The sequence below is a fragment of the Protopterus annectens genome, chromosome 1.part0, assembly GCF_019279795.1.
Source record: "Protopterus annectens isolate FY-2018-M chromosome 1.part0, PAN1.0, whole genome shotgun sequence".
Classification (NCBI taxonomy): Eukaryota; Metazoa; Chordata; order Ceratodontiformes; family Protopteridae; genus Protopterus; species Protopterus annectens.
The window spans coordinates 406694508-406712007 of NC_056725.1; the positions used below are offsets into that span (position 1 = coordinate 406694508).

Below are 17500 nucleotides of genomic sequence, written 5' to 3' on the forward strand. Positions count from 1 at the left end.
TATCCTAATGTCATTTCTTTACTCACCCTTACACATCTCTGAGCACTGCCCCAAGGTCATTGCTGTGTTTTCCCAAGCACATCTTTGAGTACCATCCTAAGGACACTACTGCACACACCCTTACACACTTGTGTGTACTGCCTAAAGTAACTGTTCTCTGAATACTACCCCATGGTCATTGTTGTACTCCTCTAAGCTGTTACACTCCTCTAAGCTGTACCCTCTGAGCCCTACCCAATACATATATCTCATTACTGCCCCAAAGTCAATGCTGTAGTCATTGGGACACATCTTTGAGCACTGCCCCAAGGTCAATGCTATTTTCACCCAGGCACATATCTGAATACTGCCCCATGGTAATCGATGCATTCATCCAGACACATCTCTAAGGACTGCTCCATGGTAATTGCTATAGTCACCCAGACATATCTCTGAGAATTTCTCCAATTGTATTTGTTGTATTCACCCATTCACATCACCGAGCAGTGCCCAGATGCAATTGCTGAAGTCGCTCAGACACATATCTGAGTGCTGCTCCAAGGTCAAGCCTATGGTCATCTATATATGTGTCTAAGCACTGTTCCAAGGTTACTGCTATAGTCATCATTACACATCTGTAAAGATTGCCCCAGGTCGCAAAGTATGCCACTGAAACATAATGACATGTCATAATTTCCTATGCAGATGAATTACAATATGTAGTCATGGTTTGTTTCTATGCATACCAGTGTGTAAAAGAAAGTGACTTTAATGGTGCTGATGCTGCACAAAGTGGAGACTGGCAACTCAGACAATTTTAGCCTATTAAGGATAAAGGAATGTGGTCTAATCATAAAATCCCTTGATCACAGATAAATACTAGGCTATCAGCCTGCAGACTATTACAAGCCTAGCCAATAACCAGATGCCAAAATCAAACTCCATTTGCAAAGATTTTAATGTTTTTAACGCTCTTTCGAATTCAGTAAACTGCATAAGACATTTTGGCAGCACCGACCTTCAATACTTCATCCAACACTAACGCTAATGAATTTGGTAGTCTCAATATGCAGTTTACTGAATTCAAAAGAGCGTTAAAAACATTCAAATCTTTGCAAATGGATAATGCGTTTTTAGAAAGGTCGATGGAATTGGGACAGGTGCCGAAACGCCTTCGTTTGTTCAAATTACCTTTTGGTTTCACTGAAGGGACTGAATTGTTTAATGAACTATTACATCTGTTCGACCGAACAGGTATTGAGTTAATGAAATTAATAATACGTAATAACAACAATAAACTGTCTATTTTGAATGAGCATTTAACAAAATTAGATAACAGTTTTCGACAAAACTTGTTGTTTGATTTTAATAGAATTCGTTTTGATAAAATAATAAAAGACAATGATAAGTTCATTTTAAAAGGAAGGTAAAAATCACAAATTAATTGGGGACACAAACGATTATAAGAATAAGAGAGTATATTCACATTTCAAAGATTACAAAAATATGAAACGTTTGTCTCAACCTGGTGGGATGGATACAGTTGTCAGAGATGCACTTAATACACACATTATTAATTCTAGTGCAGTACACAACCATGCATCTAACGATGCTGTGTATGAAAATGGGGAGGGAGCTTTTTTAGAAGAACCAACACTGAGGAGGTCAGAGCGGTTACGGAACCGTTATGGCGGTCAGCAACAGAACCTCCAATATCAGAAAAGAAATTATAGGATCAACTCATGGTATCGGTAGTTGAAGATGATCTTAATTATACACACACTGGGTTTAATGACACACCAGACTGTCTGACAGGTTGTATTACAAGTCTTAGTCATGACAATGACACTTTGTGTAATAATTTTCTAAACTGTTTTGGAGGACAATCTATTTTTTATGATTGTTCATATGAGACACGCGTAAACAATAGTGGATGTGAATGTTCTATTTTGGTCGATGGAGGTTTTAGTGTGTATAATTTTACTGATTTTAAATTTGATGCTAGTTATTTAAACCTTTTTAAAAAAGGTTTTAAATTTGTTCCTACATTTAGATTAGATATTGGTAAAATTCTTATTAATTTAAAACTTTTTACTAGAACACTTAATTTAAGGATGTTTTTCAAGAATAATAAAGGTACTCAGAATGATAATTATTATTTTACTTTAAAGAGACATAGTACATTTATACCCCCTCAAAACCCTATCATTCAGGTGTTTGAGAGGTTGTGTGATACTCAGATACGCAGAATAGTGAAGAATGAAAAAACAACATCATATAACTTAACCACAGCCGAAACATTTTGCCTTAAGGAATTAACAAAAACAGACAAATTTAGGGTTATGAAGCCCGATAAGGGTGGTGGTGTGGTTGTTATGACTAAGGATGATTACTTTAATAAAATGACCATAATGTTAAGTGATAACACCACTTATGAAAAGGTTTCCAAACATGAAATGCACAGGGCTTATACTAAGTTGGATTGGATTATGTACGAATATTTGATGGATGGTGTCATTACTAAGGACGAATATAACTTTTTAAATGTGAAACACCCTATGATTCCATCCATCTTTGGTATACCCAAAATTCATAAAAATGTTCATAATCCACCGTTTAGACCAATAGTATCTGCCAGAGGGTCCAAAACTGAGGCCATGGATTCTTTTATAGATTTTCATTGTAAAGAAATATTAACAAAGTTGGATCACATAGTAAAAGATTCATGGCATTGCTTGGATAAAATAAGAGATAATTTTGTTGAGATAAACACAGAAATGTTTATGATTACTATTGATATTGTAAGTCTGTTTACCGTGATTCCCCACAGGTTGGGTATAGAAATGTTTGAGGCCAGCTTATTAAAATTTGGTGCACTAAGTAAAGACAAATGTAAATTTCTAGGGAAATTGATGTAACTAGTACTTGAAAATAACTATATTTTTCTTAACGGTGAATATTTTAGACAAAAAAACTGGGGTAGCTATGGGGGCAAGATGTGCCCCCATTTATGCAAATTTAGTTTTAGCCTTTTGGGAGACACAAAAGGATTTACTTCTTGTTATCAGGCTGACATTGCTCTTTATCTGAGGTACCTGGACGATATTTTGATTTTTTTGGAAGGGGACAAGAGAAAGATTTTTAGAATTTGAAACATTTCTTAACACTACATTAAGCTTTTTAAGTTTTACTAGCAAGATATATGATAGTTACTGTGAGTATCTGGATATATTATTGTATAAAAACAAGGGTAGGTTAGAAACTAATATTTTTAGGAAAAAAACACATTCTAATTCCTTCCTACATTTTGACAGTTGCCACCCCCACTATCAAAAGAAGAATTTAATCAAAGGGCAGATGGTTAGGCTCTCAAGAATTATTAGTGAAGATTCGTTTTTTTGTGATGAAATTAAAATATTGCCAAGTATGTTTTTAGATAGAGGATACCCAAAGGATTTGATTGACAAAGTAAGTGCTGAGATACAGATGAAAAGACAGCAAATTTATCAACCTATTATAAAGTTTGGAATTCAAAATACTTTATGTGAGAACAAATCAATAATTGGAAATGATACGTTTGTTATTCCCTTTAACAAAGTATCTATGAAAATTGTTAATACTGTACGAGAGACTTGGGCCAGCGTGTTTTTGAATAATGATGAATGTATTGACACCCTTGGATTATGGCCCAAAATCACTTACAGTAGAGTTATGAATTTAAAAGAATATTATGAAGCAACATATAGTAAGAATATTTATTTAAAGTCTAAGATAGGTAAATGTGGTACATGTCATACATGTAAATATATTAATGATGGACCCTATGTAGTAGTTCATAATTTTGGAAAAACTATGAGATGTCCAGGGTATTGCAACTGCAATACAAAAATGGTAGTTTATCTTGCTACTTGTTCATCATGTTCAGCTTATTACGTTGGGAAAACCATCAGAAAGCTTAAAGATCGAATAGGAGAACATGTCAGAGATATAAAAAGAAAAAAAGACACTAGTGCCCTATACACACATAGTGTAAGGTGTGACAATTTTAAAAGGTTTTTATTCTTCGTGATAGATAGAATACCTCACAATAATAACAAAGGAGGTGATGACAAGACATTATTAGAAGTTAAAGAATGTCTATGGCAACTAAGACTTGATGCAAGTATTCATCCAGGTATCAATGACTATATTTCTATAGCCAGTATACTTAGATATAAATCACAATTTATTTAATGACCTATTTTAATAATTATGAGTTTTATTCATTTATTGTTTTTAATCATACTAGTTTTTTTCACATTTTTACAGTCCATTTATTGTATGTACTTGTTATAGATAAATTTTTAAGATATTGTTATTTGCATTTTATATGAATGCTTTTTTTGTTTAAAATTTGTTTAAACAAGTCTTGGCATTATAACTGTTGACATAGGCAGTTTTTAAAGGCAGTTTTTAGGGTTTACATTGAAGTGTGTATACATATATAATTGTTTAATTAATTACAATTGGTTTTAATTAGTCACTATTTAATTGCTGCACCTATTTAAATGGAAGTGATAGTTACATTTTTTGTACTCTGATGATGCCCGGTATATTTTATGGGTGAAAGCGCTTAGTACTTGTTGATTTCATGTTGTATTAATAATAAACCAGCGTTCTGCAGTTGAATTGGTTTGCCTTGTTTAGTTTTACGGGTTTTATTTGTTTGGACCTTAAACATTATGCCAACCTCTCCACCGTACACCATCTTGTTGCTTGTTCCTTCTTCTTCCTTCCACAGTTCATGGCAATTCCTAATCCAGGGACTTCTTCAGTAACAGATATTTTGTGGGTATTATTATAATCTAGACAGACATTTCCATACCATAACTATATATATATATATATATATATATATATATATATATATATATATATATATACACATATGTGAGTGTTTGTATATCCCCTCAATTTGTGAGTCACCTTATTTGCTGTAGAGGATGAATATGTAAGCCACTCTTACACACTGCAGTTTTTGCAATCTTATTTTTGAGATTTTATGTTAATGTCTGACTCTGGCACCATCAGAACCACCAGTCCATTTTCACTAACCTTCTACTATTTGGTTGGCCCTGCCAGGCTACAGGCCCAGGATGTCAGAAAGATAATTTATATAGGAGAATGCACCAAGATTTAACAAGTATCTGGTCGATCCTGCCAGGAAATAATTAAATACAGAAATTATCTGGTCAACTCTGCCAGAAAAAATAAATAAATTAATACAGAAAGTTTTTGGTTGACCTTGCTAGGAAAAAAAAAACTGCAGAAAGTATCTGGTTAGCTCTGCCAGGAAATAAAATACAGAAAGTATCTGTTTGAACCTGCCAGGAAAAAAAAAAGCTGAAATTATTTGGTTGGCCCTGCCAAGAACATTTCTGAGAACTTACCTTAAAGTTTAAACACTAATCCATTCAGAGCATTGATTTGTTCTTCTTTGGTCTCCTGTCACTCGTCTCTCCACTCTCTCGCTCTCTTCGCACAACTAAAGCGTGGGAAGAAAAAGAAAGGGTAACAGGACTAATCAGCAGCCACATCACACATGTACTCAGATTACATGACAGGCTGCTGACTTCACAGTGCAATCAGCATCCCATTTCCTGGGGTTAAAACTGCAATGACTTCTGGGCATCTTTGTTAATGCCTGCAGTCTTCCCAATCCAGACTCTTTTTAAAAGAGTACAGAGGCAAAAAAGATAGATTTTTTACACATACAGTTTCAAAAAGCACCAGCCCACTGGCCCATTTTGGCACCAGATCTTCTGGCATTGGACAGAACTGCCAGATGCTCAGTGTCCCCTTGGTAGTGTGGACATATGTTTAAAACATGAGAGAAGACACCAGCCTGTGCATCATGTACATGGGCAAGAATATAACACAGCCTTCTTTGATGGCCCTTAGAACCAGCTTCAATGTGGCTATCACTCTTAACATTCAGAGGTGTGAAACTTTAGTCTGAGTCACAACACTGCAGAGACTTCCAACATGATAGCTGTACATGATGTTGCACTGTACTTACAAGGGTGTTGTGTGAAGCAGCTTTGCAGTAACTCTTAGGAATGCATCCTGTCTACATTTCTGTCTGCTCAATGCTAATGTATTATTGGTGTTTCAGATGGCTTTGCTGGTGATGGTGAGTATGTCGTTGACTGTAATAGGACATACATTTGATTCCTATAATAACAGACAGGCTCTCGACTACCCTATGCATTTAAAAAAAAAACATTGTAAACTGCATAGTCTATCTCCTAACTATATTTCTCAGTGACAGTCTTCAGGAACATACTTTTCCAAAATCCAAATTAATCATACTTTTCAAAGCCAGTGAGAAACAGAAAATAGGAAACTATAGACCAGTCTCCAAACTTAGCCCCCTATCCAAAATACTCAAACATATTGTCAAATCACATAGTCACCAATATACAGCTTGGTCAAAATAATTAATTAAATGCCCTGCTCCTTGATTTTTCCAGTGCATTCAGCACAGTCAATTATACCATATTAATCCACAGACTCAAATAAAAAGGCTCCTGGCAAACAGTGTTAAACTGGTGTCTGTCTTACTTAGCAAACAGGACCCAAACAGTATCATGGCAAAGCTGTCTATCTAGTCCATTTAACAGCAATAGTGGAGTGCCACAAAGCTCTATTCTTAGTCAACTGTTCTCTACTGTCTTTACAAATGACATGTATCAACACACTGAAGACATTCATCTTCTACAATGTGATGATGACTGCCATTTTATGTACTGCCAAATATTCAGAACTGCTACTATCACAAATGCAAAACTCCAGTGACATTCTTGCTAACTGGTGTTAAGACTACAATCTGATTCTGAATGAGAAGGAAACAAAAGTAATGATTTTTGAATAGACTTAACACACCAGTTCATCTAACACAATCAAAGTAAAATTGCTGAAATTGAAATCATATAACACTCCAAATACATTGTTTTTGCCAAATTAGCAGTCACACCTATAGAATGGTTAATGACAACATGTATGTCCTATGAGAACAGGCTAAAACTCAACCAGCTCCTGTAATTTATGAATAGGTACTAGTTCATATTTAGGAAAATAGTTTATCCTGATGTTGCTCCTTCATAATAACAGATTATATCACATCATAACATATGAATCATCCCATTCCAGAAAACTATCATATACTTGTAGCAGCTATAAACTGTTTTAAAATCAAGTCTGTCAGGAAACAATTGTTTTGTTGTTGTTTTCTTTAAAATCTTTGTTTTTTTTTCCTGACATATACATTTCTTTTCTCCTACCTGGGCTGACTGAAACTTATCACTTGTGATCAGTAATCTAACACAGTTAACAAATTTAAAACAAAATAAAGAAAATAATATAAAATAAAAATAAATACCCTGCACTAGACTCACTATGGAACCAGCATTTACCCGCAGAAAATAAATAAATAATAAAATAATATTAGAATTTCAGACAGGGCACCTCTCACATACCTATCCAGAGTTCAGAACTCTCTTCCTTATGATCTGAGTGCACCTTACAGTTTTAAACCTTTTAAACAATCTTTTAAGACCTACCTTCCAAATCTGCTATTCTGCCATTACTTAAGTATTTCTACTCAAATAATACTCTCTTTCTTATCATACAGGCCTCATTTATGTTAAAGATGAGTAATATAACATCCAAGACACTCCTAACAAATACATTTTCAAAATTATGTTACTACTGAGGTTCTTCTTTTATTTATTCTACCACTCATATCATTTTATAAGCTTTATTCCACTACATGACTTTCCGCAATTCCCTCTCTTCCTCTTTGATGTGCCACACCAGTAATCTATTCCATTGTCTTATTTAACTCCCAAACATTTGCCTGACTTCCTTATTCACTAGAGGCATTGCCACTCTATTCAGTGTACTGTAAGAACATATACTATGCTTTATTTTCATTCTCCTAATCGTTTAGCTCATGTTTCTTCTTCTCTTAACTATTACCACTTTCCATTGTATTGCAAGATTATATATATATATATATATATATATATATATATATATATATATATACATACATACATACTTACCCTCAACTGCATTTTATTTTTATGTATTTTATTGTTTCCATAATGTAAATTACAGCCTACTGTGAACTGACATTCTGTCTACATTGCATTGCTCAAATACATACTGTACACTTTTCCATTGTTTGTTTTTAATTGTATTATTTCTGTAACATAAATTGTAAACAGGTTGGTTATGCATTCTCACATCCAACCAGAGTTTTATTCCTATTGTTATTATTATCATTGTTGTTGTTATTACTAATACTACTACTATTATAGGGTCAGAGGTCACGTAATATTTTATATGTTGCTTGTTAAATGATAACTCCATTGCAAACTATGATGATGATGATGTATACATAACAAATGGTGTCTTAGTCAAGGCTGGGAATATCTCCAGCAGACTGCAAAACTAATGGCAATGATCTTGTCACTGTATGAGTTTCATCTTGAATAAACAGTTGTGATGTGCATGCTCTTTCTCTGTGTACCCTGCTGGTGATAGGGGCATTACATCTACCAGTCTGCTTAAATATGACGATGCAGAATAAATTGTTGAACGCTAGTAACTACATTAAAATATCTGAAATAATTCAAATAGAAACCATGCAGCAAAATAAAGTGCTGATGTTCTCTTTCAGGGTGATCTTACAAAGGATATAACAACTTCGGTTTTGTGGGTGAACAGCAAACCCCATATGGTCACCCTTGACTATACATTGGAGGCACCGGTATCTGAAGACGTTGATGGTGTGAGGTACAGCTTTTGTCTATTATATGTTACATGAAATTCTACTTCTCTTAATAAACTACCACACAGAAACAATAAGGCAAAAAATGTAAATGCACATTTATAAAATGTCAAACAATAACTAAATAAAAAGTGAATGTGCTTTCAGTATTCCAGTTCCAGCAGTCAGTTGCACATGGGGAACAGTTTTATTATAAACAAAAAGTGTGTGATCTAGCCTGAAGCAGCATTCACTGGTCATAGTTAAAATCAGCAAGTCACATTTTAGGGCTGTGCAAACCTCAGGAAATTCAACTTCAGAAACCACAAGGGCCAGCTGTCTAAAGCCTCAATAAACTACTCAGTATGGCAAAAGTTCTTATGAGACACACACATACACACACACACACACACACACACACACACACACACACACACACGCGCACACACGCACACACACGCACACACACACACACACACATATGCAAACACACACACGCACAATATGCAGGCTGGATTTGTCTGAATGGCATATGACATATGTTGCTTTCCTGGATTAAGACGTGTTTTGGCTTCACACAGGTGTGTGTGTGTGTGTGTGTGTGTGTGTGTGTGTGTGTGTGTGTGTGTGTGTGTGTGTGTGTGTGTGTGTATTATATATCATCTACATACCTCCATTATCAACAACGTTTCAACTTTAGCAATGTTAAACTTGATTGGAAATGAGAAAGCAGCAGGTCACTCGTTTCTTGAAGTAACAATATGCCTAAGCAGTGTTTGGTGAGTACAACAAGAAGAGTGGCTGCTTTGGCCCTCCTGGAGAAAGGAGATACTACCTAAAGGAAGGAAATGACAGGGTGAGAAGTGAGAATCTTTGTGAGGCTGAGTGGCTTTGGAAAATCTATGAACCTCTGTTTTTAAAATGGATTCCAAGAAATTCACCTCTCAGACTTCCCTGTTTGGTATATTTCTTGGGATTAATTCTCAGAGGTATAACAAACTTATATATTTTCAATTACTTTATCATAATCATGTATATTATAACTGACTTGCTCATCACAATTACATTATTATCATTCAAGAAATATTTAACTGAGACTCAGTTTGCAAGCAAAATTCAAGTGCTGAATCATATCTAAAACAGTTCCAACATAATTATTGATATGTTATTATAACAGGCAAAGGCCCAGTCATGACTCTGCAATACATCATAATTCTTTGTAATACCTACATCTTAAGCATATTCATGTGTGTATTATTACTGAAACTTGGTATCAAAGTATAGAAATCAGCCCCTCTACACCAGGGTTTTGCACCTGTCACACCATTAGACCTGATGGGAACTGTGGTGGAGTAACCATATTTATTAAAGACCACAGTATCTTGAGGCACATTGCCAGAGATCCAAACAACAACTTCTTGAGATTCAACTTACACTAAATAAAATCACTATCAGATCATAACATGCTACAGGACCCCTTCAATCAACTCCACAAGCAATGTCCATTTCTTAAATATATTGGATGAACTTCAAATACACAAAGGCACCATCATTTTAACTACCTGTTGATAAAGAGGGAAATGTACATCTCAAATATAAGCTATGCCCAAAAATTCCTTGATTTGATTAACAAGAATTCCTTGGATCAGTAGTTTAAGAGTCCACTAGAGTACAGCAAGTTCTTAACCCGGTTATTACAAATATCGCATCTATATACATTAACCAACTGGTGTAGCCTTTCCTGGTCAAATCTGACCAAGAACTGATAACCTTCTCTATAAAAATCCCTTAACCAGCAAATGCAAATATCATGGTATTCAAAGATTTCATATGTGCAGACTTAATGAAATTCTGCGATGAAGCCTCAAAATATAACTGTAACATTCAAAATGCTGACACAGCTAGTAGTTATGCAAACAAATTCTGCTCTCACCTAGAAAACAGTATAAATCTGTCAACCTCTATAAAGAACTAAACAAATTGTGAAGGATAAAGACAAACCAGCCTGGTGGCCCATAAGCATAAATAAATAATATCGTCAAGGGAAAAGCTCATTAGAATATACACTAAAGCTATAGAGCCATAAATCAAGGTCAAAGGTTTCCCATGAACTTAGGCTGACATTGAAAGCTATGTATAATTACAAATTCTTCTTTACTTATGACAGGAAATTACAAAATAACACCCAGTGTTACTCTGAGCTTATTCATAATGGCCCTACCTATGCTGATCCTGTGGATATTGCAAGTATATTAGCAAACAAATGCAGTGCAAATTTCACCATTGAGGTATCTAAGGATCTCAAACCCCCTACCACCAAAAAAGAACACTTATTATAAGTACTCTGTCCTCCGATATGAGCCTGTCCAATCATCTAACACAACTTGAATGCCCACAAAGCTTTCTTACTAAGAAAATCAAGGTCTTAAATCATAAAAACTAACCTTGCCCTATTCTCAGTTTCATGTAGGTTGTTGAGAGGTAATCTGTGCCTCATGTACAGAATCTATCCTGTCAGACCTACTGCACATTCACAAGTTCAGTGGGGGCATAAACAGCTGTGCAAAAGATCTAAATCTCTGTTGTAATATACATAGCACATGTTGGAGGAATAGATATGTATTAAAGAGAATACCAGTTCCATTTGGAATCACCTTCCTCTTCACATAAAGCAAAATACTTCTCTTATGCTATTCAGATATAATCTGGATGAATGGATGGGTAGCCCCAAATTCACCCCTGGTTTAGCACCCTTGTCTCTCATGGATAGGGTCCACATATAAGTGTTATGCTCATCTCTAGGTTATTCATACTTAGAATATAAGGACTATAAACTTTGTGAAAATGTATGGCATGGCTTTGAAAGATCCTCACAAATCAACAGCCTACTACATAGCTATGAACCAGCCTAGTGGTCCACAAACACCCTTGTCCCTCATGAATAGGGGCAACGTGTAAATATTCTGCTTGTGTCTTAGTTATTCATACTTAAAAATGTAAGGGCTATAAACTTCATGAAAATGTAGGGCAAGGCTTTGAAAGATCCTCACAGATCAACAGTTTAGTACATAGCTATGAACCAGCTTAGTGGTCCACAGTCATCCTCGTCCCTTATGAATATGGGCAACACATAAATGTTCTGCTCATCTCCAAGTTATTCTAGAACTCTCCACTGGCTTTTTCCCCAAGGCATGAAGCACAGTAGTTATGATGCCACATCAGAAGGGTAGCCCCACCACAACCCCAGGAATAACAGACCCATTAATCTGACAAGCCCTATCTGCAAGACCACACATGGAACAGGTTATTACCAACATTATAAACTACAGTATAAAACATTTTATGAGATATGACCCACAGCAGTTTGTCTTTCTTAAAGGGGATGTACCATATAATGAATCTGATGATTTCTTTGAGATGATAATGTAACCTATGGACAGAAGTCATGCTCTCCATACAGCATACCTTGACTTCACCAAGGTTTTTGATACTATACCACATGCCAACATTATTAGCAAGATAAGTGTACTGCAAACTGATTTGTATGTAGTTGGATGGATAGCAAATTGGATGAGGGACAAACACCATACTGTGAGGGTGGTAGGAATATCCTCAGAGAGGATGAAGATAATCAGTGGGGTCCCAAAAGGAACATTGCTAGGACTTCTGCTATTCAGTATATACTTCTCTGATCTCCAAATCCAAAATGGGAACTTTGGTTAACCGAGTTTGCAGATGACTGTATACTGGGTGTTATACTGTCACTCTCTAATATGCAGAGGCTGCACAATTAACTTCCAAATGTTAATAGCTGGTACTCTGAAAATAGGATAAAACTAAATGCTAAAAAATGCAATATTGTTGCATTTGGTCAGTAAACCCTCCACCAAGCTTATTGTATATAAAACATCCCACTCCAAAATGATGATGTTGTGAGAGACTTTGCAACCTTGGTATATAATTCCCTCTCCTTTGATCATGATGTTCCAGTGGTGGTCAGGAAATCTTGCTTTCTTTCTGGTATAGCTCATCTCAAAGAGTATTTTCTCTAGATCTAGAGAAGTCCTTACTCCACTATATTCTTAACTGATAAGGCCCATCAGTGAATACAGTGTCCCCTTTGGGATGTATCTTAGTAGACATCAAGCAGTTGGAGAGGCCTTATACCAGAGACCAATTGACATAATGGTTAAGGTCTTCACCTCCCATGTACAAGGTACAAAGCCTAATCCTGACTTCTGGCCAATGCCTGGATGGAGTTTGTATTTTTCCCTGTGTCTCTCTGGGATTCTCCCCACTTCCCAAAACATGCTGAGTATTTCCACTTGAAACTCACCCAAGAATGGAGTTATTGGCTGTAGCATAGACTCTAGATGGTGTCCTATAGGAGGAAGAGTTGTATAGACCAACTACTTTGTGCATTAACTATGGTGTGTAGTATCCTGAAGATAGAAGAACAACAATACTAGGGATCCACTCATTGAAGGCAGCTTGCAATATCTTACCTATGATCCAGGAACCGAGATTTCAGTACAAACAAAACAACACTTTGATTGGGAAGCAAATCTGACCCACAGCTGATCATGGATGGCTTATCTACCCCTCCTCTCCAGAGGAATAAGGCAACTGGTGCAGTTTTTTAGAAAAACTGTTTTATTTAGTCTTCACAGATGGATGAGCATTCTTGCAGTCAAATCTTAATTGTTTTACAGTGAGCTCTGTTCTGGATATAAGGGCTTTGTGAGGGGAGGGATCAGAATAGCCAGGTGTTTTACTTGGTGGAGGTAAAATAAACCTAATTTGAATATGTCACAATGGGGGTGTGTTTAATTGGTAGAGGGAAACCACATCTCATTTGAATATGACCAACTGTCTACCAATAGGGAAAACAGAAGTTTCTATATGGGTAAAACTATTAACAAACTAAGGTCAGAATGGCCCACTATTTACCAGACATAAGACGTAATGTGCTCAAAAATCTACTAGTGAAGTACGACTTGGAAGACTGGAAAACCCTGCACATGAAAGATTCAGCTTCCATGTACTAGATAAACTAGTGATGAGGCATCTTGAAGGCAGAAAGAATGCCATTTCAGAGAAGATGGAGCTCCACTGCATCACCAAACTAAATGCTTACAGTCTATTACTTACATTATACTTGCATTTCTATCAAAAGTGTTTTAATATTAAGAAAACTAGATCACAGCTTGCTTTATAGAAAACAAGATAAACTGGTCTGGAAATCTACAAAAGATCTGAAAAAAAGGTGGGCACCTAAGCATTTACACTGCTATACTGATTTTTCAGATGGATCTGAAGAAGCCATATGGCAAAAACAGTTTTAAAATATTAAAATCTTAGGAAATCCTTGGTATCTCAAGCAGGACAGTTTGTTCAGCTAAAGTAGTAACAAATGGTTCTGTTTATAAAAGGAAATATACCAAAAAATTCCACAGAAGACCAAACCAACTTTTAGCGTACAAATATTTAATCTCCGCTTTCATAAAAACTTACTCAGAATAAAGGTACCACTGAACCACAACAGTTAAATACAAAATGTTAAAGCAATTAACAATTAATTGCATAATAAGTCTATTAAAACATCAATTTAAAATCACTTCACAACAAAAGGGAAACTTAACCCTTTAAATCCCTATTTGTAAAATAACACTTAATATTTATGTGTTCATTTAAACCAGGTGCATTATCTTCCCCCAGTTTTATCTGCCAGTACACCTCTCTTATTTCAACCTGTTTTTTGTAATTACCCCCTCTTTTGTCTATACATACTGCTCAAGAATGGTAAAACAAAAACTTTTTAAAATTGTTACAAACTGTGGAGTGTTTATATAAAGCGTTGTTGTCATCCTTACGCTTTATAGCCCTAAGATGTTCCTGAATCCTGTCCTTTAGCTTTCTAGTGGTCATTCTGACATAAAAACTGTCACACCCTGAGCATAAAGCCAAATAAATGACCCCCAGAGTATCACAACTATACCTAAATTTAAAATTTATAATATTTTGAAAGTGGGGAAGCATGACAAAAGAACCCTCGTAAATGTACCGGCAACTAGAGCAACCATTACATTTGTATGTACCCTTGCTCTTCTGTGTTTTAATTACACCAAGTTTTGTATCATTTGTTTCTAACAACTGTTTTATACTACCCTTTTTGGTATTCACAAACAATGGATATTCACCTAATGCTTGTCCAACTTCCCTGTGGCTTTTAATAATTCTCCACTTCTGTTGGATAATGTCTCTGATATGAGAAGAATCTACTGAAATTTCTAAACAGCACCGTGGAACATAATCCGCCATGTTTTTAATTTTACTTTTACTAGTAAACCCTTTCCTTATAATGGGTGGAAAATCAGTATGTCTCTTTTCCTTAATTTCATCACAAATTTCCCTAAGGAGATATGTAATGTACCCTCTTTCCTCAAACAACTTAGTAATAAATTGTGTTTCTTTTATAAAAGAGTCTTCATTACTGATCATCCTTGAGGCCCAAATGTATTGGCCTCTTGGGATATTACATTTCATATACATAGGAGCCAACTGAAATCAATGTTTTATGTACATTGTTGGAAACTGTATTACACAACAACTGTTTCTTCTTTCATTATAAATATTACAAGCAAAAGAAGGGCATGGCGATGGGGGCTAGTGTTGCCCCAGCCTGCACAAATTTAGTTTTAGGATGGTGGGAGAGAGAACTTATGACTATTATGACAGGATTCAATAACATTTTACTATACAAAAGATTTATAAATGATTTGTTTTTTGTCGTTAGAAAAGGTGCTAAATGTGAGCCATTTTTGTGAAACTTGAACAAAACTTCTACTTTTTTATCTTTCACTAAGAGTAGTAGTGGTCGTATAATCAACTTTTTGGACATAACATTAAAATGGGATTTCGAAACCAAGAGTTTTGAAAGTGACATCTATAGGAAAAATACTTTTTCCAATACTTACTTGCATTGGATGAGCAATTTTCCTATGTATATGAAACGTAATATCCCAAGAGGCCAAAACATTCGGGCCTCAAGGATGATCAGTAACAAAGACTCTTTTATAAAAGAAACACAATTTATTACTAAGTTGTTTGAGGAAAGAGGGTACACTACAGATCTCCTTAGGGAAATTTGTGATGAAATTAAGGGAAAAAGACATACTGATTTTCCACCCATTATAAGGAAAGGGTTTACTAGTAAAAGTAAAATTAAAAACACGGCGAATTATGTTCCACGGTGCTGTTTAGAAATTTCAGTAGATTCTTCTCATATCAGAGACATTATCCAACGGAAGTGGAGAATTATTAAAAGCCACAGGGAAGATGGACAAGCATTAGGTGAATATCCATTGTTTGTGAATACCAAAAAGGGTAGTATAAAACAGTTGTTAGAAACAAATGATACAAAACTTGATGTAATTAAAACACAGAAGAGCAAGGGTACATACAAATGTAATGGTTGCTCTAGTTGCTGGTACATTTATGAGGGTTCTTTTGTCATGCTTTCCCACTTTCAAAATATTATAAATTTTAAATTGAGGTAGAGTTGTGATACTGTGGGGGTCATTTATTTGGCTTTATGCTCAGGGTGTGACAGTTTTTATGTCAGAATGACCACTAGAAAGCTAAAGGACAGGATTCAGGAACATCTTAGGGCTATAAAGCGTAAGGATGACAACAATGCTTTATATAAACACTCCACAGTGTGTAACAATTTTAAAAAGTTTTGTTTTACCATTCTTGAGCAGGTATGTATAGACAAAAGAGGGGGTAATTACAAAAACCAGGTTGAAACAAGAGAGGTGTACTGGCAGATAAAACTGGGGGCAGATAATGCACCTGGTTTAAATGAACACATAAATATTAAGTGTTATTTAACAAATAGGGATTTAAAGGGTTAAATTTCCCTTTTGTTGTGAAGTGATTTTAAATTGATGTTTTAATAGACTTATTATGCAATTAATTGTTAATTCTTTTAACATTTTGTATTTAACTGTTGTAGTTCAGTGGTACCTTTATTCTGAGGAGGTTTTTACGAAAGCGAAGATTAAATATTTGCACGCTAAAAGTTGGTTTGATCTTCTGTCTTCTGGTGGAATTTTTTGCTATATTTTCTTGGTTTTTCCACTCAGTCCTGTAGTGTATTTGGTTTTAGTAAAAGGAAAAATCTTGTTTGAACAGGCTGAGTCACTGTTGGACTTATCTCTCATATTAACTGATATTTTTTTAACACAAGTATCTAAGAGGATAGGGGAGGATTAGCCAGTGTGGATAACCCACCCCATTGGTGGACATTTGATCATATTCAAATGAGGTGTGTTTTACCTCCACCAATTAAAACAAATTACACTACTCTAATAGCATGGCTGAGGTAGCTATGGTCTGTAGACAGCATATGGAAATTTAAGCTGAAGATATGAACTTCTGGAAGAGTTATGGTCACCTTTTTAACAAAATGCATACAAAAGCTCTTCTCCATGCTTTACTGGCTTTGTAGTGGTACCTCTTTCTCCTGGTAACAGTTCTGTCTCTAGTTTTGCTTTTTGTTTGTTAAAGTTACATGGATGGTAACTGACAGGACAGAGGATTAAAACCATAAGCTGCTAACATCTTTCCAATTATAAACAAGGGTACATGGTTTGAATTCTTTCAGCTTCACTTAGCTACTGTCTGACTCCAAGCAATTCACTC

General features: G+C 35.4%; 1 protein-coding gene across 1 annotated transcript in view; it reads left to right on the forward strand.

The window, feature by feature from the left end:
* GNMT (glycine N-methyltransferase) overlaps positions 1–17500 on the forward strand; it is a 252808-nt gene that overhangs the window by 225782 nt on the left and 9526 nt on the right. The window contains exon 5 of the mRNA XM_044060275.1: positions 8705–8820. Within this exon, the coding sequence (XP_043916210.1) occupies positions 8705–8820 (116 nt within the window). The remainder of the gene's footprint in view (positions 1–8704; positions 8821–17500) is intronic.